Source organism: Bos indicus x Bos taurus, chromosome 24 (assembly GCF_003369695.1).
Source record: "Bos indicus x Bos taurus breed Angus x Brahman F1 hybrid chromosome 24, Bos_hybrid_MaternalHap_v2.0, whole genome shotgun sequence".
Taxonomy (NCBI): Eukaryota; Metazoa; Chordata; class Mammalia; order Artiodactyla; family Bovidae; genus Bos; species Bos indicus x Bos taurus.
The window spans coordinates 56,392,605-56,416,666 of record NC_040099.1 but is presented as its reverse complement, the minus strand read 5'-3'; the positions used below and the strand labels follow the sequence as shown (position 1 = coordinate 56,416,666).

The 24,062-nt window shown below is 41.3% G+C and overlaps 1 protein-coding gene across 4 annotated transcripts in view; it reads right to left on the bottom strand.

Annotated features, from left to right (window-relative positions):
* WDR7 (WD repeat domain 7) overlaps window positions 1–24,062 on the bottom strand; it is a 354,748-nt gene that overhangs the window by 87,768 nt on the left and 242,918 nt on the right. For all 4 annotated transcript variants that reach the window (XM_027526250.1, XM_027526251.1, XM_027526252.1 and 1 more), the window contains 3 exons: window positions 14,317–14,434; window positions 12,177–12,326; window positions 11,327–11,409 (listed from right to left, as the gene is read on the bottom strand). In XM_027526250.1, coding sequence (XP_027382051.1) covers window positions 11,327–11,409; window positions 12,177–12,326; window positions 14,317–14,434 — 351 coding nt within the window. The remainder of the gene's footprint in view (window positions 1–11,326; window positions 11,410–12,176; window positions 12,327–14,316; window positions 14,435–24,062) is intronic.

Below are 24,062 nucleotides of genomic sequence, written 5' to 3'. Positions count from 1 at the left end.
ACTGACCGCTGTCACAAGGAGAGGGTCGTAAATTGTCAGCAGGCCCCCCTGGCCAGAAGATGATGTAACACCCCTAAGACCTCTGTATACATTTGTGTGAAGCGCCTGACTTTGATAAAAGTCAGGACTGCTGACCCCACGTGACTTTTGCATAACATCTCAGTGTATAAAAGTGGACCATGGAAAATAAAGAATTGGGATCAGTTCCTCGAAATACTGGTCTCCCCATGTCGCTCTCTCTCCCACTCTGGCTGAGTCTCCATCTGGAGCACAGAACCCACCATGCTTACTAATTATGCCTGGGCTTCTAAGATCCGACAGGGGAGGCCTCAGTGTCTCCTCTCCTTCGGGAGAACGGAAGGACGCCTGTGGCCTACGTAAGTGGTGCAAACTTCTTGTCTTGAAGTTTTATTGGTCTCCCGAGTAAACCAAGCCACTCAGCCTCTTTTCTCCACTGAATTTTCCTACTGAGCTATCCTTATTCTATCACTCTTTATATCTTTAATTAATATCTAATTGAAGCTATTGTATCCTGATCCTCGCCTATGCCGTCTCGCCTTCGAATACCCTGGATCAGCCGGGGCTGGTCCCCGGCAACCACCCTATGGCAGACAGTGAAGAGGAACTCAAAAGCCTCTTGATGAAAGTGAAAGTGGAGAGTGAAAAAGTTGGCTTAAAGCTCAACATTCAGAAAACGAAGATCATGGCATCTGGTCCCATCACTTCATGGGAAATAGATGGGGAAACAGTGGAAACAGTGTCAGACTTTATTTTTCTGGGCTCCAAAATCACTGCAGATGGTGACTGCAGCCATGAAATTAAAAGACGCTTACTCCTTGGAAGGAAAGTTATGACCAACCTAGATAGCATATTGAAAAGCAGAGACATTACTTTGCCAACAAAGGTCCATCTAGTCAAGGCTATGGTTTTTCCAGTGGTCATGTATGGATGTGAGAGTTGGACTGTGAAGAAAGCTGAGCACCAAAGAATTGATGCTTTTGAACTGTGGTGTTGGAGAAGACTCTTAAGATTCCCATGGACTGCAAGGAGATACAACCAGTCCATTCTAAAGGAGATCAGCCCTGGGTGTTCTTTGGAATGATGCTGAAGCTGAAACTCCAGTACTTTGGCCACCTCATGAGAAGAGTTGACTCATTGGAAAAGACTCTGATGCTGGGAGGGACTGGGGGCAGGAGGAAAAGGGGATGACAGAGGATGAGATGGCTGGATGGCATCACCAACTCAATGGACATGAGTTTGAGTGAACTCCGGGAGTTGGTGATGGACAGGGAGGCCTGGCGTGCTGCAATTCATGGGGTCGCAAAGAGTCGGACACGACTGAGTGACTGAACTGAACTGAAATGAAAAATCTGGTTATAGAACTTCTTTGAATAACTATATTTTGAAGGATCTGTATGCTACAGCCTCTCAAGGGCACTGAAATCTTAGTAATTTTCTTGTATTACTAATGGAAACCATTATATTATTAATAATATCCCTGGAACTAAAATGTGAATTATTAGGAAATATTTAAATCTATGACTATGAAGTTTACACAGCAGTCAAAATTGTAATTTTTAAAATATGGGACCATAAATGATTCAAAATTGCCAAAGCAATCTGGAGGGAAATGAACAAAGCTGGAGGCATAATCCTTTCAGACTTCATGCCATGCTACAAAACTATAGTAATCAAAACAGCATGGTATTGCACAAAAACAGGCACACAGATCAATGGAACAGAATGGAGTGCCCAGAAATAAACCTACAAATGTAGGATTAATCAATCCATGACAAAGGAAGTAAGACTCTACAATGGAGAAAAGACAGCCTCTTCCAAGCGGTACTGGGAAAGCTGGACAGCCACATGTGAATGAATGGAATCAGAACACTTCCTCACACCACACACAAAATAAACTCAAAATGGTTAAAGACTTGATTATAAAACATGACGCTAACATACTTCTAGAAGAAAACACAGGTAAAATATTCTCTGGCATAAAATGGAACAGTATTTTCTGAGATTAGTCACCCAAGGTCAAGAAATAAAAAGCAAAAATAAACAAATGGAACATAATTAAACTTTAAAGATTCTGCACTGCAAAGGAAACTATTAACAAAATGAGAAGAAAACCTACAGAAGGGGTTAATATCTGAAATATACAAACAGCTCATATAAGTCAAGATCAAAACAATAAACAACCCAGTTAAAGAATGGGCAGAAGACCTAAGAGACAATTCTTCAAAGAAGATATATAGATGGCCAGCAGAACAAATCAAAACCACAATGAGGCAGTACCTCGCAACAGTCAGAATGGCTATCATAAAATAGTAAATGATATCTGCAAAGAATAAATGCTGGGGCGAGTGTGGAGAAAAGGAACCCCCTACACTGTTGGCGGGAATGTAAATCGGTATCCACTATGGAAAACAGTATGGAGGTTCCTTAAAAATCTAAAAATAAAGCTCCTGTATAATCCAGCAATTCTACTGCTACTCCTAAGTCGCTTCAGTCGTGTCCACTCTGTGCGACCCCACAGACGGCAGCCCACCAGGCTCCCCCATCCCTGGGATTCTCCAGGCAAGAACACTGGAGTGGGTTGCCATTTCCTTCTCCAATGCACTCCTAGGCAAAAATCTGGAAAAGCAAAAACTCAAATTTGAAAAGAAACATGCATCCCAATGTTCACATCTGTACTAATTACAAAAGCCAAGACATGGAAACAACCCAGTGCCAACCAACAGAAGACTGCCATGAGGAGATACAACGCGTATATACACATTGATACGTAATGGATACTCCTCGGTGCCATCCGCAGCAACACGGAGGGACCTTGAGAATATATACTTAGTGAAGCACGTCAGACACATTGATACGTAATGGATACTCCTCGGTGCCATCTGCAGCAACACGGACGGACCTTGAGAATATATACTTAGTGAAGCACTCAGACAGAGAAAGACAAATATCACTTATATGTGGAATCTTAAAGATAATACCAGCGAATTTATACACACAACAGAAACAGATTCCCAGACATAGAAAACAAACTTATGGTTACCAAAGCAGGGAGGGAGGGAAGGAGAGACAAATTAAGAGTATGGAATTAACAGACACAAAACACCATACATAAAAATAGATAAGCAACAAGGATTTACTGTATAGTCCTGGGAACTATATGCAATACCTTGTAATAATCTAAAATGAAATGTAATCCGAAAAAAAACACAACCTTATTACACACCTGAAATCAATACAATATTATAAATCAGCTACATTTCAATTTTTAAAAGTTATTTTTGTATCTTTTAGAAAAATATCTACATATACATAAATTACCCTAGCTAGATCTAGATATTTTAATTAATACAAAGACAACCTTTTTTTAATTTTCAGAAAATAATCACAGTATTATGTGTAAAATGGTCATCTTTGTTTCTGTGCCTTCTGAAATTAAATTATAAATGTGTTAAATTTCACATACACATCTACTTAAATACACACACACACACACACACACACACACACACACATGTACTACAGAAAGGACTTAATAGCTGGCTCAGTGGTAAAGAATCCACCTGCCAATGCAGGAGACACAGGAGACCCGGTTTTGATCCCCAGGTCAGGAAGATCTCCTGGAGGAGGAAATCCGCTCCAGTATTCTTGCCTGGAAAACCCCATGGACAGGGGAGCCTGAAAGAATCAAACACGACTTGGCGACTGGACACACACACAGGGACTTTGATAAAACCTAACTCAGTAAAAGACAGAAGAGGAAGACAAGTTTGAGATGTGATGATGAGATAAAGAGAAAAGGAGATGTAAGCCCTAACTCTGTAAGTTAGGCAGGGAATGTGGTTTTGAGCTGCCCAATGACCAAAGCAAAATGTTTAAATTAACTCTGGTTAAGTGGAATTAAAAACAAAAAACACATTCTCATTCCTTAGGGCAAAGCAAACAAAAAACGCCTGTCATCTGGATTTGAAAGAAATGTTTTTTTCTTTTAATCCCTGGGCTGGGAAGATCCCCTGGAGGCAGGCATGGCAACCCACCCCAGTATTCTTGCCTGGAGAATCCCATGGACAGAAGAGCCTGGTGGGCTACAGTCTGTGGGGTCGCAAAGAGTCGGACACGACCAAAGCGACTGAGCACTCTCAGGAGGGACCCTGAACAATGGACATTAGCATGATCCCAACTGGACTGTAACCCTCCAGAGACACGCAGGGGCCAGGTTCCTCAGTGCAAACTGCAGGCCAGACACTGACAAGGAACTGGGGGAGTCAGTGCTGAAGGAGGTCAGACAACATGGTCCTAACAGGCAGCTTTCTGACAGTTTAGCTTAGTCTAGGGATATAAACTAGACTATGTAGAGGGATAAATGGACCATGCTTTTTTTAAACTAGCTTCTAAGTGTTCCAGTTCTGTCCAATGGAGCTTTAGATAAAAGTCGATTAATGAACAGTCTGAAGTTAAAAGTCTCTGCCGGCATTGTGTGCTACTGTCTAAGGGCATGTCTTTCAAAACTAATGGTGCATCACTGCAGGAATGAAGGAGCTGAAAGGATGTCTTCAGACATTTCCTTGGAAATTCTGAGTTTACGCAATATGTAAACAAAAAAGGCACTCTAGGATCCGAGCTCTTAGATCACTGAACGTGCCACAAAGGACAATGAGTTGGGTTTTGTTTTCCTGATGGAGGATTATCAGAGGACTTGCTTCTGAACTTCAGTGTGCGTAGCAACCATCAGGCTTCAGGATAGTCGGAGGCAGTGGGTCTCAAGCAGAGTCTCGAAATCAGGTACTTCTCTTGAAGATCATCCAGGAACTACACTGAAGAGCTCATTACTCCTCAGAGGACCAAACAGAGAGTGAGCATTTATTACGAGTGTCTTCAGTTCTCTCAGCTAGTAGGCACGGAATGTATTTTAATATTCACTCGTGAGAGCTCTTTCCCAACACATTCTTGAGAGTCCCAAAATCCCTAAAACAGTTGGGTCTATGAACTACTGTCCTTGGCTATCTGTGAATGCTCTAACTCTTACATAAAATGTTTTATGACAGTTGGCTCTCTGTTTTCAAGGGCCCCACATCCACAGATTCAACCACCATGGGTGGAAATTCTTCTGAGGACTCTCAACTCCACGTTGATCTCAGTCCTACAAACAGGTGTGTTCCTCTTGAACAACTGCTCTATCATCTGCAGATTGTGACGTAGGCATTGATGGTTGGCCCCTCTTTATACACATGATGCCAAGAAGTTGAGATATAAACCTATACTTCAGCAATTTGGGCTTCCCTGGTGGCTCAGACGGTAAAGAATCCGCCTGCAATGTGGGAGACCTGGATTCAATCCCTGGGTCAGGAAGATCCCCTGGAGAAGGGAATGGCTACCCACTCCAGTATTCTTGCCTGGAGAAGCCCATGGACAGGAGTCTGGTGGGCTACACCCCAGGGGATCGCAAAGAGTCAGACACGACTGAATGATTAACACATTCACTTTCGACTCTGGCAAATTATACATTAATACAGTGCTATAACCTCATGTTTTAATATCAACACATGCTTTTGGGTCAGTGACAGGAAAAATTCTATTAAATTTTACTGGGCACATGTTCTAATCCATTTCTGTTTTCAAGCAGAAGACATTACAAGAAGTTTTAACAGCTGATAGAAAATTATATGAACAAAATTAGAAAAAAAATCAAACTTTCTGCATCTGTCCTATTTTCTTTCATTAGATTTACAATTTATAGCTTAAACTTGTTTGAGTATATATGTCATAGGACAAAAATTTAATTAAAACATAGTTCAGTGGATGGGGTCACTATTCATTAAATTATATATTAAGTCATATAATCATTAATAAACCTGAGTAAATAAATGAATAAACAAGCAAATCTGAATAAACTGACTGTTGGTATATAGCAACAAACAATTCAGAGGTCAGCCTGAGTTTAAGCCCAAGATTTTCAAGACAGCAACCCAACAGAAATTTTATATGCAATCTAAAAAATACCTGCCAAGTTACTAACAATGAAGATAATATTAGAGAAATTATGACATTCAAGTTTTAAAATTCTAAACTGAAAACTCAAAATCCAGATGCATATCAGAATCAAAGCCTACTGGTCAAGGTTAAAAAACAAAACTGAAAAACAGGAAAACCAATCTTAGGGTCATTTCACATTTGATGATGCTAATCCATCTTGGTACTCAGAAAAGAGTGAATTTTATGTATAACCCAAATGAGAGTACTTTTGATTTAAAAACAGTCAATGACTTCAGGATATCAGATATACCAGGTATACCAGGTTCCTGACGGAATTAATACAACTTAAGATATGAAAAGCATCTTTATAACACTGACTAAAAATTATTTAATATTTGGGAAATAAATCAATTTTTTACCTATATGAAAATGATAATAATGCCATCCTGTACTTTTTAGGGATATAAAATCCTCTCAGATAAATATTAACTAATTTCTTACACATATTTTGGGTTTTTGCATTATTGTTTGGCTAGAGAAAACACTCCCCCCGGAAATTAATATTCTCTGAATACCAAAATCACAAGCACTCTGCTAGGTGCTTTGACAAATATCATCTCACTAAAAATATATATATATATACATACATACTAAATGAAGTTTATAACTTGTTATGATCTACTAACTGTAACAACTAAACATTGGTAGTGCAGCAGCATTGCAGAGGTCAGCCTAAGCTAAAATACGTAGCATCTCTGGGCTTCCCCAGTGGCTCAGTGGTGAAGAATCTGCCTTCCAATGTGGAAGCCCCAGGTTTGATCTCTGGGTCGGAAGATCTCCCGGAGAAGGAAATGGCAACCCCCTCCAGTATTTTTTGTCTGGGAAAAACCCCATGGACAGAGGAGCCTGGTGGGCTACAGGCTCTAAGGTCACAAAGAGTCTGACATGGCTTAGTGACTAAACATGCACGCATAGCATCTTTAAGAAAGGGTAAAAGAAAAGAAAGAGGACAAAAGCCAACAGAACAAGAAGAAGAATACAACATTATATAAAGATCTTAAAACCAAATTTCACCTGACTGAACCACAGATATTCACATCATTGACTTTAACTAGAGTTTCATATTTAGTGAAAGGAATTTACTTCTAAGTAGAGGGCATGTACGAAGAAGGCAATGGCAACCCACTCCAGTACTCTTGCCTGGAAAATCCCATGGACGGAGGGACCTGGTGGGCTGCCGTCTATGGGGTCACACAGAGTTGGACACGACTGAAGCGACTTAGCAGCAGCAGCAGCAGCAGCAGAGGGCATGTAAGTGCTGTAAGGAACCTAGTACAATGGTATAAACATGGCAGATATTCAATAAAATAATTTTTACTTCTGTTGATACGTTAACATGTTTGTTGTTCATTTACTGATCGAGTACAAATTAGCCTAAGTAGGTGGCATGGCGTCGACCTGTAAGGAGGTCCTGTCTAAGCTCAGTGTTCTCTGAAGTCCTCCATGATTTATTATCTGTTCCAACTAACAGTTTAACAAAGTTACAACCTTGTTACTCATCTTCCTATGTTTATGCACTGACCCTTTAGGGCTTATATCTTCACAACTCTAATAAATAATAATAATCTAACACAATAAGAGGTAGTCAATTACTTCAATTTATAACTATTTGTTATAAATCCTATGTTTCACGTGCTGATGAGTCACAAAAGTCGTGTCTGCCTCTTTTGAGACCACATGGACTGTAGCCCACCAGGCTCCTCTGTCCATGGGATTCTCTAGGCAAGAACACTGGAGTGGGTTGCCATTGCCTTCTCCAGGGGAGCTTCCCAACCCAGGGACCTTCATCTCCTGCATTGGCAGGCGGATTCTTTACTGCTGAGCCACCAGGGAGGCCCCATGTTTCATATACACTCTGCTGTATTTAAAATAAATAACCAACAACGACCTACTGTATTAAAAAATGAAGGGGGACAAGAGAATGTTACAAATGAGATGAGACTGGCCATGTGTTGATAATTCTTGAAGCTAACTGATGGATTCGTGGGGATTTATTACGTTACTCCTTCTACTTTAGTGTATGTTTGAAATTTTCCAAAATGAAAACAATTTTTTAAAAATCCTGCTTCATAACATTATGCCTTATCACCTATATTCTGGCAAGAGTTTGCTTAAACTCTGCTGACTCTCCAATGCTTGCAGAATAATGACCAAATTCCTTCATACAGAATTCAAAGTCCTATCCTGTGGCATGTTGCGAGAATTCCACCCTCAACCTACATTCTGGTCACTACCACACCAAATTCTCTCTCTTACACTTTTGTGCCTCCAAACATTTGCTGGTATGATCCTTTCTGTAATTCCAGATGACACACAGCAATTTATTCTGCAAAGCTCACCCCATCAACTCTTTGGTGAAGCTTTTCCAAAACCTGCCACTAATCCTACCAACACCACCCTAAGCCCCTGCGGAGGACAAATCCTTTTCTTTGCTTGGCAGCCACTTTTAAGAAAAAATTATTTATTTTAATTGGAGGATAATAACTTTGTAACACTATGATGGTTTCTGCCACACATCAGTATGAACTGGCCGGAGGCATGCATGTGTCCCCTCCATTCGGAACCCTCTCCCACCTCCCCCACCACCAAATCCCTCCCAGTTGTCACAGGGCATGGGTTTTGGGTGTCCCACTTCATATATCAAACTCACACAGGTTATCTGTTTTACATATGGTCATGTATATATTTCAGTGCTATTCTCTCAAATCATCCCACCCTCTACTTCTCCCACTGAATCCAAAAGTCTGTTCTTTACATCTGTGTCTCTGCTGGCAGCTATTTTTATTAAAATATTTTTCTCCGTCAGTAAAAAGAAATTGGGGCTTCCCTGATAGTTCAGTTGGTAAAGAATCCTCCTGCGATGCAGGATGCCTCGGTTCCATTCCTGGGTCAGGAAGATCCCCTGGAGAAGGGATAGGCTACCCACTCCAGGGCTTCCCTTGTGGCTCAGCTGGTAAAGAATCCACCTGCGATGCGAGAGACCTGGGTTTGATCCCTGGGTTGGGAAGATCCCCTGCAGAAGGGAAAGGCTACCCACTCCAGTATTCTGGCCTGGAGAATTCCATGGCCTGTACAGTCCATGGGGTTGCAAAGTCGTACACGGCTGAGTGACTTTCACTTCCACGACGAAATTGATATTATTAGTCTGTTTTCTCCTTTGTGAAACTTCCTAAGACTCCCTTATGATTATTGTTCTTACTCTGCCTCTTCTTTGTGAACTTTTTAAGACTCCCATATACAGAGTTAAGCACTGCATTTGCTGCCCAACCCTGCCCCCAGTATGTAATTCTCCTCCAGCATCCAACATAGCACTCACCCCTGGAGTTATTTATCTTTTAACTACCTGCCCTATTAGACCCTGTGCTCCTTGAAGACAACATGTCATTCATCATTGTATTCCCAGGGCCTAGTTAGCACCTGATACACAGTAGGTGTTCAATAAATGGTACCAAATTAATAAAATACAATTGCTTTCAGCCAAATCAGAAAAAAAATTAACATTCAGCTTATATATGTTTCTTTAGTATTCAGGCAGAAACCTTCCTCTGCAGTGATTAAACAACTGCAAACAAACATGGGCTGGCAGAAATGAACGGGACTTAAGCAACGGAGGATGCCGGAGGAGGCAGACTTTCGGGAAGGGCAGAGATAGGCCCTTTAAACGCTGAATGATTTCCTCGCCTTAGCTCCAGGAGGCTTATTTTCACAGCAGACACTGGTGCTATAAGGAACGCTTTGCTAACCTTCAATAGGATAATTCCTAATAAAACTGCTTCCTTGCTTCCGCTAAGTGACAGATAAATGTCCATTTTTTGCTTAGACGTTTCCTTAGAGAACAGTTGACTGGGAACGTAACAGCTACATGTATTTTTAACATCAATTAATTATACAAAAAAGATTTAATATATATAATTTTCAATAAAAAGAACATAAACCAGAATTAAATATGGCATGATTTTACAAAATTACTGTATTCTAACACGCCTGATCTATATCACAAGAAAATATGCATCTGTACAACATGCATATTAGGGAAACTTTTTCCATGTGTTCGTGATTTAACCTCTGGTGGCATATATCAGAAACAGCAAAATGAAGAGACTAGGATATAAAATCTATTGTAAATACAAGGGAAAATATGGGAGGATGCAGAGTACAATTAACTCAGCAAACATTTGCTGAAATGCCAGGAAATACAGAAGGCGTAAGGACGCACTGCGTAATGCCACTGCAAACTCCAGGCTTTCCAGCGCAGCACGCTCACTGAACTGAACAGACCTGCAGTAAGGACAGCACTGCGCTTACCTTAAAAAGAACAATGTTACATAACGATGCCTAACTGGTTGTTCTGTTTTCTACAAAAACAACTGCTAAAACAACTTCAACAGACATTAACACTATTTCTGCTGAACACATGGAAGTTAAAAAAAATTTTTAACAAAACTGTATCTCAAGCTATAAACATTTTAAGAACCAAAAACTACTTTAAAAGAAAAATAAACGTGATTACATTTTGACATTAAAAAAAAATCTTCATTTCCTACTGATAAATGCTATACACAGACGAGGGCCTCCCAGGGGCACCAAGGTAAAGCACCTGCCTGCCAGAGCAGGAGACATGAGGGAGGGGGTCGAAGATCCCTGGAGGTGGCCATGGCAACCCACTCCAGGATCCCTGCCTGGAGAAGCCCACGGACAGAGGAGCCTGGTGGGCTATGGTCCACAGGGTTTCGAAGAGCTGGACACGACTGAAGCAACAGCAGGGCATGCACACACACACACACGATTAGAATTATATGTCACCTATGCAACACTGTTTATAAAAGTGTTAACTGCTCTTGGTTTCTTTGAACTGCTCTCCTTCTCACAGGGAAATCACCTATGCTTAGTAGGAGAACACGCAAATACTGGCTTTTATATTAAAAATAAAATATACTACAAAAAAGGTGGCATGAAGATTTCTATTGCTGAAAAGTGTATCTTCTCCTTCAAGCTTCCTAACTCTTCTTTTTGTAATATAAAAGCTAATATGGGTAATGGATATACAAATAGACATATTTAATAGATGCTATCTCCTACTCCTTGTAGTGGTTCTGTTATAGTTGTGTTTTCTTAGTATAAGCTGATTAAATCGTTTTAGAAAGTAAGCAGATATTAATTCATAACAGGGTTTCTAATTGGCCACAATTACTAACTCATCCTGCTCAAAAAACAGTTTAAAATTATTTGTTACTAAAACTTTTTTTACTTTGCATGCTATAGAAGGCTTCTTTACCTGCAGATGGCTGGAAAACATTCCTGAAGTCCTTTCTTTTTAACTAAAGATCCTTCAAGGCAGTACATAATGATGTCCATAACCTTTACAGAAAAGATACAAATTTAAAATTAGTTTCAAATACGTAATTTTCCATAATTTAAATTATTAACTTAAGCTTTATTTGCATGAAAACTCTCATAATTTTATTTTCATATTTACTTTAAAATTATAGTACATTTACTAAAATTATAGCATACTTACTTTATACAATAGGCTATCCTTTCTCTTATCCGTGAAAATCATTTTTTAAAGAGAGCACACAGTAAAATAAAGAAACCAGACTTGTTTACTTGAAAGGCATTTCATATTTTTATATATAGGATAGGTAGCTTTTATTTAAGCACACTCTATGTTCTATTTATAATGAAAGATACCAAAGAGATTATAACCTTTAAAAATTACTCTAATACAGACCAATTTCATGTGAATGGTAAATGGACATAACAATCATTTTGAGGTTTGAGGAAATTTAAATAAAGTCTTCAGAAATTATAAAAAAGTTCGTTCACTTTAGTTACCTTTCTTTCTTTTAGAGGTGTTGGAAATAAAGATGCTGATTTATATTACTACACTTGAGTACTTAATTTAGGCTTTGAATGTTATCGTATAAAACAGAATATTCTTAGGACTTCCCTGGTGGCCCAGTGGTTAGGAGGACCCCATGCTCCCAATGCAGGGAGTCCGCCGGGTTCCATCCCTGTCAGGGGACCAGATTCCATGTGCTGCAACTAACGAACCCACGTGCTGTAACTAAGAGCTGGTGCAATTAAATATATATTTAAAAAGAAAAAAACCAGAACATTATTACCTCCACAAGAAGGTCCACGACATCTGTCGGCATCTTTTCAATAAGAATTTCAATGACTCTCAGAATTTCCCCTTTCGCTCGGGCAAGAGTGGTGGTATGCATATTCTGTTGAGACTGGGTGTTTGCAGCGAGAGCAGTGTGTCTGTGCACCTAGAAAACATTTCCAGGCTGTAGATAAGGTCGATGCCTCACAGACTTCACATTTCTAGCCGCTGGGTTATTTTTCACTTACTAATACAGTAGAAAGAAAAGTCAACAAGAACAAACGTCTTGCGGGTAGGTCAGGAAACACTTTTAATTGCAAAAGAAAGTACTTAGTACAATAAATACTCAGTATGTATTTCCTAATGGAATTTTAGTTCTTGGGTATTATATGAGTCTTTAACTGATCGTGACATTTTTAAAAAGAGACAAACTGAAGTTTTGCAAATTTTGTATATTTGGCATTGAGGTGGGTAGCAATTAGGGGACTGTTGTTGATGTTTAGTCGCTAAGTCGTGTCCGACTCTTTGCAACCCCATGAACTGTACCTGCCAGGGTCCTCTGTCCCTGGGATTTCCCAGGCCAGAGTACTGGAGTGGGTTGCCAACGCCTTATCCAGGGATCGTCCAAACCCAGGGATGGAACCTGTGTCTTCTGCATTGGTAGGTAAATTCTTTATCAATGAGGAAATGGCAACCCGCTCCAGTATTCTTGCTGGGAAAATCCCAGGGACAGAGGAGCCTGGAGGGCTACGGTTCACAGGGTTGCAAAAGAGTCAGGTGTGACTGAGTAACTGAGCGTACACGCTCCTGACTAACACTCCCTCAGTCTAGATACCATGTCCGTACTAGGAAAGTATCACAACATTGTTAATCGGCTACACTCCAGTATAAAATAAAACGTTTAAAAAAATAAAAATACTCATATGTGAATGGTGAAAATTAAGTTCAAAAACACAATCAATATAGAATACTTGCTTATTCTCTTTAAAGAGGCAGTTTAAGGTCTGGTATTTATAGAACTTGTATCTGGGTGGGACTGACGTAAGGCTTATTTAGTATATTCAATATTATTATCTCTGCATAATAGACTCTCACTGTAACACTACGCACTATTAGAAAACACAGCCCCTCAGTCTGCAAATCCATTTTAGATGTGAATTCAAAGTCCCACTGCCTCATTGAAACTCAATCTGCTATTAGGCCCTGCCTTCCTCCTCCCTTCTAGCTATGTGTGTGTGTTAGCTGCTCAGTCGTGTCTGACTCTTTGCAATCCCACGGATTGTAGCCCGCCAGGCTCCTCTGTCCATGAAATTCTCCAGGCAAGAATACTGGAGTGGGCTGCCATTTCCTTCTAGCTGTATTCACATCAGAAATTTTTGCTGCACGCCTATTAAGGATGGCTCTGGGGCAGACATAGGCCCAATAGGTTGTAGGTTATCAGGGCAGGCTCAGAGGTATTTATTTAGCATTTTAAAAATTCATCATAGCTACAGGAAAAAGAACTCAGGCAGAGGCCATGCCCTGAGGACACCGAGTCTGCACATTACTCATGCTGAAACGGAAGAAACCTTCGAAGAAAATTTAGGAGCTTATCTCCCTTGCCTTCTCTCCTACTACTAAGACCTACAGGAAAGACTCTATAATTGGTTCATTGTTCTTTACTAGTTTTTCAGTTAGATGTAGCCAATTAGTTAGAACACTAAGAATGTGGGAATCAATTGGCATTCAAGTCTTTATCTGTGACATGCCATAGGAAAAACAATTAGCAAGTTTATGACTTACATTTTTGTTTACAGTTGGACAGCCAGTGTTAAATAAGTTCAGTTTTGATTACAGGTAGATACCGTGGGTACCTTTAATAGATTTTAATTTGAACATGTCTGCTATATTTCAGATTGAGAAATAGCTGGCAAATATTTACAAGTGAATTAACTTTGAGAACAGAAATGAATGCAAAAGCCCAAGTAACGAATGCACCGCCATGGAATTCAGCATGTGTGCACACAGGTACATATGGATTCATCCCAGTGCTAAATTATTAACTTGCATTGTTCCAGAACAAACTGGAAGGATTATCTGCACATGGAGCCTCGGCTGACAATGTGAACTCATTCCTCTAAATGAGAGGACAGAGCCCACTGAGAAGTTGCTCTCACCTCTTTGGCGATGGTGGTGATGAAGGCCGGTGGTCTGGCCGTGGCAATGAGGGAGAGGGCATGCCGTGCGGAGCGGGCGGAGTCGGCGGCGGGGCTCAAAGGCAGCCCCATTGTGATGCTAAACAGGGATCAGAAAAAAAGGGAAAAGAGAAAAGAAGCATTAGAAATATAGACTGAAAAGATTAGACACAGCTTATAATGTCAGTTCAAGGTCAATGGGAGCACTCAAACAGTTAGAATATAATGGACTTGCAACAATGAGCGGTGATTAGAAGTCAGGGTGTTCTGGCATCAAATACAAAATCGAATAATTAACCGTGAAGATTGAAAACAGTATGTGCATCTGTCCAAAATGTTAAAGATGCCTTGTTAACAAATTATCAGGAACTAGCACTGCATACATATCACTGAGCTCTGAGTCAGGGAAGAAAGAATATTGCGAAGGGCATTTTCAATTTTTTTTTTCCTTGAAAAAGTTAAAGGTAATATAGTTGGCTTATAAGGGCAAGTTAAAAGGTTGTATTTAAGGCCTATATCTGAGAGGAAGCAGAACTCACTCCTGTCCATTAAATTACCAGAAGAGCTGAAAATGAGAGAATTGTGTTCTAGTTTGTATTAATATATCCTCAGATGTGCTAGTATACCCCAGAGTCAACACTCTCAGAATCAAGTTACTGATTAGCGTGTTCTGCCAAAAGTTATTCAGTATTGCTGCAAAAAATTGCGTTGACAGACACTTATTCTCTCTCTATAAAGAACATACACATGGCATTACACACACACACGTACGTAGTCCAGGCTATATACAAGAATACGCGCATGATGAAATAAATCTACCTCCTTATAGGATAGTACTGTCATGTATTTCTTTGCCACTCCTAGAGCATAAAAAATAATATTTTTGTTTGAAAGCTTCCATTATACTTTATATAGATTACTGTGGAAAGTATTAAGACTTTTCATTAAAATGTGGTATGTGATCCACACATCAACTGTACAGAGGGTGTATTTGTTACTCAGCAAGAGATCCATTAACAGCTTCTCTCTCTAGTTAAATCACATTGATATTTAAATATCTGCATGAAATTATATTAAGATCTGTCCTGCTCCAATTAAATAAGTTTTTGTGCTTCATGTGTCAACTGACTTACAGTTACTAAAAATCTGTAAGAGCTTTATAAGTATCTCTGTAGTTAATCAATGAATCATTACATTAACTTTTGGTTGAGAATAAAGAGGCATCACATAGGCATTCCCATCACTGTTAAAAGAAAGCAAATTGATTATAGAATATTCTGCGTATTTTGTTGCAACTGTTACACCGCTTTAATCTTTGACTGGTATTGTACGTGTCTCTACTTTTTCCAAACCTAGAGCAGACACAGAGTAGAAACTCAGAGCAGAGGACAAGGGAGAGCTGTCCTTTGATGCTTACCACAAAAAAGACAGATGTGAGCTGAGAACAGACACACACACTGAACAATAACCAGAAGGGACCCGCTGGGGGCGCATCACCCCCATGGGTGACCCTGAGGCCCTGGGGACCCCACGGGAGCTGCACAGAGAAGGGGGCTCCGCAGGAAGGCAGCTTCTCTTCTGGACTGAATGTTGCTATTTGAGAATTCAGGAAAAGGAACGTTCACTATGTGAGTAGTGTCGGGCTAGACTGCTTGCAAAATTACTGCAAAGTTCAGACCACGATTAGGCTGTTTTAAAAACGTCAAATGCCAAACTGATTTCACATACTCTAGGATGTTTCGTCAATGTGGATGAGTGGGTGCTGATGACACAGTGGTATGTTAACTGACTAATTCTAATCAAACCTAAATCAGCTTTCTCGAACTGAATGAAATCACAGGATGTTGAAGCTGGAAAGACTCCCTAGCAGTCAGCCAGGGAGAAGGGGTGTCTGTTTCCAGGGTGGCCCGGCGCCACTGGGGAGGCATGCAAGGAGAAGAACTGGACATGGAGCGAAGGTGGAGGCGGGGCTGCCCTGTGCCACCTCAGGTCCTTCTGCATCTGCCCAGCACATCCCTGTAAGGTGGTGATACCCGCAGTTTACAAAGCAGAAATTAGGTCCAGGGAAGTTCAGTGAGGAGTCGAGGTAACAGAGTAACATCTTTTAGGACAGCCAGCCCCTCGAGAAAATAGATGGGGGGTGGCTGGACGACACTGCGCTTAACTGGATGAATGGACTGGTAACATGGCTAAATTCAGTAGTTTAGGATACCTGGCTAGACTGCATCCCCGAGAGAGGTTTCTAGTGGTATATCATAAGACATGGACCTTCGCTCTGTGTTATTCTGTATCAATGAATACATGGGATGCATGGATATCCACTGGTGTGCAGATTAAGTTGTAATAGAGAGCGACTGTACTAAACAGCAGAACAATGTCTACAAATAGCAGAACAGTGTCTAGAAAATGGGTCTATTAGAATATTGATTTCACCAGGTTGATGAGAAGAATGAATCAGCTAACAAGATGCAAAAACGTCTAGTCCTGCATCTGACATATTACAGTTGCAAAAGATGCGTCTTCTCACCAGAGAAATAGAGACAAAGAGAACGAGATCAACCTGCTGGTCACTGGTTTCAAGTGAAAGGCTTAGTCATACACCACCTTTCCTCCTGCTCAGCAAATGACCTTGTGAATTTGGGGAAATTGGCAAACTTCTTACAGGAAGCGAAGTGGTAAAGCATGAGGTTAAGAAAAGAAGTTATAGGGTAACAAGGAACGAAGCTAACCAAAGACATACCACAGTGCTAGCCACTGCACTCCATGGAAGCTGGACCACCCAACAGTTGGTAGAGATGCCGGTGTGTGCATTTGAGGGATGCCTGTCCTCAGTGCCTGGCGGTCTGAGGCCAGGAACTCAGAATGGGGACGCAGCTATTGCTCTGAGGTCAGGGCTCTGCAGTGACCCTCAGAGTATCCACTGAGCACAAGCGGGCGGGTTGTGAGCATGATAACAGAAAGGAGTCACCCAGGCAACAGGGGAAGAAGAGAAACCTTGCCTTTCCCATCGACAGTCTCTTCAGTGCACCACTGCTGGAGTAATCTTCCCAGAGCACCAGCTTTATTTCATGGTTAACCTGCTTAAAAACTTCAGTGGGTCTGGGTGCTTAGAAAAATCTTAAACTCCTCGGTTGGAGATTCCAGACCCTCCATAATCTAGTTTCGCTAATTTATCACTCTGTCATCTGCACACCCATGCTCCCACGGCCAGACTAATTTCAAAGCTGGTCCCTGAAACTCATTCCTTTTCAATCGCAGTATTTTGCGAATGCTTCTCCACCACCCCCTTTCCCCACTGGCATACTCTCCTCCCTCCGCTCTGTTCAACTCTGTGGAAGCCCATGTGGTATTCCGCAATTGCTTGAGCACTCAGTGACGTCGACTGAAACAAAACAACCAACGACAAAACCTGTTTATTCCGGGTCCTGAGCACTGACTCTCATTCTGAATTAGTTTTGTATTGTGAGCCAATACACAGACTGGGACCATGCCTTCGAATCCTGTGTATCCCCTTTTCCCTCCACTGTGTACCTAGTACAGCCCTTGGTCATAGTAGTAGCTCAATAGCTATGCACTAAATGAAGTTACCTGGTATTCAGCAGGAAAAAAAAAATCACTTAAGCCAGTTATTTGACTGAATTGACCAGGCAATGAAGTCAAAGTAATTGATCTGGTAGTCCCAACAGACAAAGTCTAATTCTGCATGTAGTTATCTTGAAAGTCAAAAGTGTGCTGGGTGTGTGATATATTATAATGTGAGATTCTAACTGAACAAGGAAGGATCATACTATCAGAGGCTTGAAATGAAAGGGAGTGTCTGTCTTATTCTGGAATCTGTATAAACACAGAACTTCATCTTTTCGCCTGATCCAGCTCATCTGGCTGTTATGCAGATCATTTGTTATATAGGTTTATAGGATGGGTCTTGGTTTCAGTCTTTATTCTGAAAAATATGATATGCCACACTCCGTTTTACTCAGCATTTCAGAATATATATCCAATACGAAATACCAGAGATGATAGATATTATAGATAAAAACCATGAACAGAAAAAGAGTCCACTCAGGCCAAGCACATTCCTTACCTGACTGCTCATTAATCCTGTTCTAATCCTTACCCCATGGAGGTAAACGCTTTTTAAAAGTTACATGTAAGACCACTTCAGTTAAATGGCACTTCCTACAGTCGTCAGACTTCCCCATCTATCAAATTAAGGAATGCTGTAGGGGAATGTTCCAGGGGGAAAAACACTTAAACTTTCATAGAATAACCTGCAAATCACAGTCAAGACAGTTACGGACCGAAAGCTTGTGTTTCCCTAAAATTCATATGTTGATGCCTCTGGACTCAAGATGATAGTATATGGAGCTGGGCCTCTAAGGAGATAATTAGATAAGGCCATGAGGGTGGGGCCCTTGTGATGAGATTAGTGCCCTCAGGAGAGACACAGGAGAGCTTGCTCTGTCTCTCTCTTCCAATCCTGGCCACAAAGAAGTCATGTTAGGACACAGCAAGATGGCAGCGCCTAGAAGCCAAGAGAAGGGACCTCAGAAAGAGGTCTTCATAGCATCCTGATCTTGAATCTCCCAGCCTCCAGGACTTTGAAAACTACGTGTCTGCTGTTTAAGTAACCCAATCTACATGCTTTGTTATGGCAGCCTGAGTGACCTAAGATGAACAGCAGCAGGGACTGAAAATGCTCCCCCTCTAAAATAAAGACTAAAATTATTTTGTAAAGGCATAATTACAGATCATCTGGGAATTCCTTCCTACCTATTCCTGGTAAAACAGGTGTATTAACAATTGTCCTAAATGTAGCAAGAAGTCAGCAACTCCTCTTTGTCATGTGGGACTGGAATCTGGTAAGTCACAGGTGGCACTAATTTCCTAAACTCAAAGGTAGTAATTCCTCCAACAAGTACTTATATTTTAGACATACTTCCTATATGATGTATACATTTACAATGATTAAAATCTATGCCAACATGATTTAGATAAGTGTGTGTATATGCGTGTGTGTGAGAGAGAGCGTCACTCAGTCATGTCCAACTCTTTGTGATCGTATGCACTGTAGCCCACCAGGCTCCTCTGTCCATGGGATTCTCCAGGCAAGAGTACTGGAGTGAGTTGCCATTCCCTTCTCCAGGAGATCTTTCCAACCCAGGGTTTGAACCCAGGTCTCCCGCATTGCAGGCAGATTTAGATAAGTGGTTTCCTCTAATTACAAACTTTCTATTAGAAATAAATGTCATGTGAATAGGAAAAATAATTCAAATATGGAAGCTTAAAGCACCTGTTTGTATGATGTGTTCTTTACTCTCTGGCTCTCAAATCTAAAAAACATGCTCAAGATTTGAAGTTAAAATGTCAATTCTTTTTCTCCAACTCTATTTCATATCATTCAAAAAGAATCATTCTAACCTAAAGCACTTGTCTATGCTATCCAAGCATGTGTGGTTTCCAGTGATTGTATGTTTCTTTCTCAAAGTCTGGCAACTGTAAATGTTACAGAAAAGCAACAGGCTTGGTGGAGTCCATCCACACCCCTCCATCACAGCAGTACCAGGCGAGAGTCTGGCACTTTCAGCTGCAGGGTTGGCCCTGGTCCGCTGGTCTCCTTCAGAGTAAAGGTCGGCAACATGAATCAGGACAACTGGAATCAGAATCACAGAGCGCAGCACAAACAAGAGCCCAAGGATCCTTCTGTACTTTATTATCTAAAAAGGTAGTATTTTCTACTGTTTCTAACATTTTATCCATATGTTCATGACCATGTTGATCTAAATAATCATGGATTTATAAAAAAGATAATACTGTGTATGTTTCTATTTTTTCAGAGTTAGCAATGGGGCAACGTATGATTTCAATGAGGTGCAGCTTCCATGTTCAGTTAAACAGTTCATCATGAATAAGAAGCCCGTAATTATTAATTTTAGAAATTCCTCTCATAAGATTCTACCTGTGGATCACTCATTAAACCAAGGCTGACATAATCATGTGGTACGGGAGCAGTAAAATGAGAACTAGGAGACCTAAGTGATGGCCTTAGCCCTCAGAGGACTGGTGTAACCTCAGGTAAGTTGTTTAATTTCTGCAACTTACTTTTACTTAATAAATACTAAGGGCAACAGATTGCATGCTGCTGAAGCAGAGTTATGTTTCCAAAATTCTAGGACTTCATTAAATGCTTATTGTAAATGACAATGCAAATCATATAACAGGTGTTTGAATACATAAGAATAAACACATAATACAACGCCCAAACAGTCAAAAAGCTTACTGATATTTAAATGGATCCACTGGAGAAGGGATAGGCTACCCAGTCCAGTATTCTTGGGCTTCCCTGGTGGCTCAGCTGGTAAAGAATCTGCCTGTAATGCAGGAGACCTGGGTTTGATCCCTGTTTTGGGAAGATCCCCTGGAGAAGGGAAAGGCTACCCACTCCAGTATTCTAGCCTGGAGAATTCCATGGGATCACAAAGAGTCAGACATGACTGAGCGACTTTCGCTTTTAATTTTCAGAAGGCACAAAATTCTTGATGCAAATGATTTTTGAAATCTGAAAACTCTGAGTTGATCCCTTGTAAGTCCTTTTCATGTTGTTGTTGAGTTGCTGAGTTGTCTCCAACTCTTTTGCAACCCCATGGGCTGTAGCCCACGAGGCTCCTCTGCCCATGGATGTCCCAGGCAAGAATACTGGAGTAGACTGCCATTTCCCTCTCCAGGGGATCTTCCTGACTCAGGAATCAAACCCACGTCTTCTGCACTGGCAGGCAGATTCTTTACCATCGCGCCACCAGAGAAGCCCAAGTTCCTTTTCATAGGTAGTTTTACGGTGGTTTTAAGCTGAGTGCTCCATTGGTCTTTACTTCTCTGGGTGTACAATTTCGGATGTAGATGACACAGTGGTGGGAGCGTGGCTTTTGGTTATCATTGAGACTGGGTTTGAACCTCACCTTTTCCACTGACCACAGTGTTACTGAGGACAAGAGAAAGCACCTCTCTGAGAGTCATTTCATTATCTTTTGTAATCATTTTTACAGTCTTTTAATATAGAAAAAGGTAAAACTAATCCTGTGTTTGACCCCAATTCTATTCCCTAGAGATGACGAGGAAGGCAATTATGTTCAAGATTTTGATGGGGGCATCCCAGGGTTTAAGTTCTGTGAGAAATTAATGAATAAAATTAGCTAAAAAAGAATGCTTCCTTTCACTTTCCTGCGTGTGGAGCTGCTCGTCAGCCTCCCTGGAGCACACCTGTGCCTTCCCGTCTGTCCCCTCCTCTTCACAATCACTGAATGAAGATTCAACTGACACTCTTCTTTGGGTGCTGTCTGGGTGCCCCTCTATAATTTATCAGCCACGCTCTGAATGTCCATACCATTTACTCTCCTCCTTCCTGTAAGATCTTCTCTTTCTTGTAAGACTGCAAGGGCCCTCAAGGATCTTGGTCTCATGTTACTTTGTCACTACATATGGCACCTAACACTGTCCCTTCCATAGATGCTTGCTTAGTTAATAAACACAGTTTAAAATTTGGCAAAATGTTTGAAAACAGCTGGCTTTATTTTGATTCCAAAGAGGTAAGATTTTAAAGTCCTATTTTGAAATTAAAAACCTTAATTCTGGGAGAATGCTCTACTCGTCTTGAGCCATATGTGGCTTTTCAGAAGCCCTCTCAGGAGTCCTCCCTGACACAGGATGTTGATGCAGGGGACTGAGGGAAGGACAGAAACTCTCCCCTCACGGGTGTCCTTCAGAAGTCGGTAGCTGCCTGAGCGAGCTGCCCTGCCCAGAAGCTCCTCCATACACTCACAAGAATTGGAATAAAGAGGGAAGCACTCTTGCATTTTTTTTTTTTTCTTTTTAAAAAGAGAAGCCTAACATAAAGGCTTCTTCATAAAGCAAGCTTAAGATCACAGTCAGGAGTGAGGCGGCTGGGCGCTGTTATCGTGCGTGCAGTTAGCCAGGCACAGGAGGGGTGGCCCATGGGCACCTGGAGAAGGTGCCCAGTCACCCTCGCTGCTCTGCTTTGCTGCATCTCAGTCCTTCTGCAGCCTGTACCAAGGGTGTCGGGGATGGAACAGGCCATTTTCAATCTAAATCTTGTTATAGATTAATAAGCAAACATTTTCTTGCTTATTATGCAATTTATCACAATGAAAATTACATTGGACTCCTCAAGGCTACATGCTGATACGTTCATTTATTCAGAGCTGTGTGGAGAGAGTTATACTAACCTTCATAACAGAAAAGGATGTAAAAGCAAGATTTAAATTACCTACTTAGAACCCAAGCATTGGTGTCTGTAGACATACTCCATGTAGATAAAGCACAGCACATCTTTATGTTTGCTGATATAAGCTTTGTGTGAATTTATTTAAACACAAAATAAAATATTAAATGGTTAGCCTAAAATGAAAACCTATCACTTCTCCCAGGCAACAACACAAGACTGCATAATTATTGAAATTGTGTTTGGACCAGATTTGAAAATAGGCTATAAAATTCTGTTGAAGCAAATTCTGGACAATCAAAACTATTAAAGGCTTCTCAAGGTAAACAGGCGGAGAAGGCAATGGCACACCACTCCAGTACTCTTGCCTGGAAAATCCCATGGACGGAGGAGCCTGGTAGGCTGCAGTCCATGGGGTCGCGAAAAGTCAGACACGACTGAGCGACTTCACTTTCACTTTTCACTTTCCTGCATTGGAGAGGGAAATGGCAACCCACTCCAGTGTTCTTGCCTGGAGAATCCCAGGGACGGGGGAGCCTGGTGGGCTATCGTCTATGGGGTCGCACAGTCGGACATGACAGAAGCGACTTAGCAGCAGCAGCAGCAGCAGCAAGGTAACCAGGAGAGCTGAGGTAACAGCAGCCATTCTGTTGACTCTGTGAAGGTGTCAACCACAGCTGCGGCCAAGGGGAGGATGAAAGATTGAAAATACATGTCGGGCTTTGCACAAAGGCCAGCTGCCTCTTACGACTACTGCCAACTCAGGGGCTAATTGTCCCTCCTACTCCTTAAAGTCAATCAAGAACGTTCAGGCCTCCTGTGTTCAGAAATTATCATGGTTGCCCTTATGCGGAAGTGATCATTCTAAAAATGGGTGTCTCTTCAGCTGTTGAACACCGGGACAATGACAACGGCATCACCATCCACACCCCCCACCCAACATCAGATGGCAACATCCATCCAGTCTCTTAATATGTGCTAAGTGCTCTCCTAAGCACTTGACAAATACGAACTCACCTCCCATCAGTCTTATGATGCAGGTGTTTAATTAGCCCAGCTTGTAGATGGAACTGAGGTGAGAGGTGAAATAAGTTGATGAAGGGCGCTGAGCGAGGAGACTCAGAGGTGAGGCTTAGGAAGCATGGCGGTAGGACAGGATGTGACCAGGGAGGGCAGCTGCTTAGGTTTGAAATGAATTCCCTTCCCCTACTCAGCAATCTTGGGACTTTGATACAGGGATGCCCAGCCTGAGGACAAAGTCACGGCATCCCAGTCAAGCCTTCAGCTGCTGCTCTGCTGTCCACTTCTGAGCACAGAGCAGCCAGCAGAGAGACAGGCCCAGAGCATGGATATGAGAGAAGCAGCCATGGAGAAAAGGGTGGAGAACTCTAGCTTTTTTTAAAGGTTAATAATGATAAGAATGAAATGTTGTTCACTGAAAAAAAATCAAAAGAGGTGATAACAGTAACAAGCAGACCCAGAAGATATTGTA